The following is a 1,704-nucleotide window of genomic DNA, read 5'->3' as shown; positions in this document are numbered from 1 at the left end:
TTCTTTCCAAATTGTAGTCCAAATCTTGTTGTAAGTCAGTGAGACTTCCTTGAGGGTTGTAGCCTTCTGGGTTATTAGATTTTGAGTAGTGAGCTCTATGCAGTGTTCCTGAATGCATGTGCATTCCCCATTGTAATATTTTCACATACTACTACAGAGTATCATCTTGTTGTGGGTAGGTTCCCACCATGGTTTTTCACTTAATAGGGTTTTTCATGTCAAAATCTTGGTGTTGTGTGTTGTGTTATCATATTTCTCATCTTTTTTATTGCTATAGTTTATCAGATTCATTTTGTGATTAAGTTTGTTGATCTGGTTAAGGGACATTATTCCAAACACAATTATTTCTTTGCTTTCTTAGGTTTCTGTCTTTTGCCCTTTATAAATCAATGGCGAACCTTGATGCGATCAGAAGAATTTATGAAATTATAGATGGCAATGCGGATGGAGTTGTGAGTGTGGGTGAAATCAGTTGTTTCGTAAACAGACTTGGAATACCAATTTCAGAACAAGATATCACATGTATGTTCAGTTCTCTGAGCAATGATGAAGACAAATTTAACTGCGTAGGATTTGAAGAATTTGTGCATTTATATCAGTCAATCTTCAGTAACGAAGACGCGGAATTAGAAGATGAGTCAAAGGATTTGATGGAAGCTTTCAAAGTTTTTGATCGGAATGAAGATGGATATATCTCTTCCACTGAGCTGCAACAAGTCCTGTCCTCTCTGGGATTGATCGCACAGGGCCAACATTGCGAGAATATGATTTGCAGATTTGATTCAGATTGTAACGGAGTGTTGGATTTCATGGAATTCAAGAATATGATGGCATCGAAACTCTCTTCATGACGAACGGATCGATGTATTAATATTTCTTATATAATATTTAATTGTTCTCAATTCCTGAATTCGACTTTACGACTTCTTGTTTACCAGGAAAGAACTTAACCAATTTAGGTGTACACATCTAAATGTAAATGACTTTTGGTCGATTTTATTTTATTTAAATTTAAAATTATAATTTGTAGATTATTTTAATACAATTAGGAACTATTATATTGAAGGGCTTTAAATTCTTTTCTTTCTTTTTTTATCTTATAGGGATTTATTTATTGTATTTTTTTATGAAATTATAGAGAATTCTATAGAATTATAAAGTATAAAAGTTAAAAAAAAAAATAGAAATAAAAACTAGAAATATTACATTTAGAATTACAAAATTTCAATTAATATTGGAAAAGATAGAAAGTTTTTCTATGATTTAGTGATTGGTATGTCCATTTGATAGCTTGTAGGACAAAAATGATATCATTTTATATTACATAAACTCTGAAGAGAGGCAAGATTGATATTTTATGATGAAAGGATAGAAACATTACTTTTGTTGAGATAAAAGTGTGCGAAGAAATGATCATTAGATAAAATGAGATTATTTCTAGGCCCGAAAAGTGGGTGTAAGATCATTCTAAAAATAGTATTGACTAAGTAAGGACACACCATTGAGACTCACATGCCAATGAAGATACATGGCTTTTTTGTGGGAGGTCATTACGAAGAGACTAGAGTGCATATACAAGATGAGCAACCTCTTAATTATACATTAAATAAAGGGAGTATTGCATGAAGAACTCCTAAAGTCCATCATGTGCATATGGGGATGTAAAGTGGAAAATTGGACCCTAGTGGTTCCCCACCTAGGAGA

The 1,704-nt window shown here is 32.5% G+C and overlaps 1 protein-coding gene across 1 annotated transcript; it reads left to right on the top strand.

Annotated features, from left to right (window-relative positions):
• Positions 1–389: 389 nt before the first annotated feature.
• Positions 390–851, top strand: LOC131027933 (calmodulin-like protein 7). The gene has a single exon (XM_057958028.1). It carries the CDS (start codon positions 390–392, stop codon positions 849–851), a length of 462 nt encoding a protein of 153 aa, XP_057814011.1.
• Positions 852–1,704: the final 853 nt, after the last annotated feature.

This window comes from Cryptomeria japonica, chromosome 3, assembly GCF_030272615.1.
Source record: "Cryptomeria japonica chromosome 3, Sugi_1.0, whole genome shotgun sequence".
NCBI lineage: Eukaryota > Viridiplantae > Streptophyta > Pinopsida > Cupressales > Cupressaceae > Cryptomeria > Cryptomeria japonica.
The sequence above is the reverse complement of the archived record's forward strand: the minus strand, read 5'-3'. Positions and strand labels throughout refer to the sequence as shown.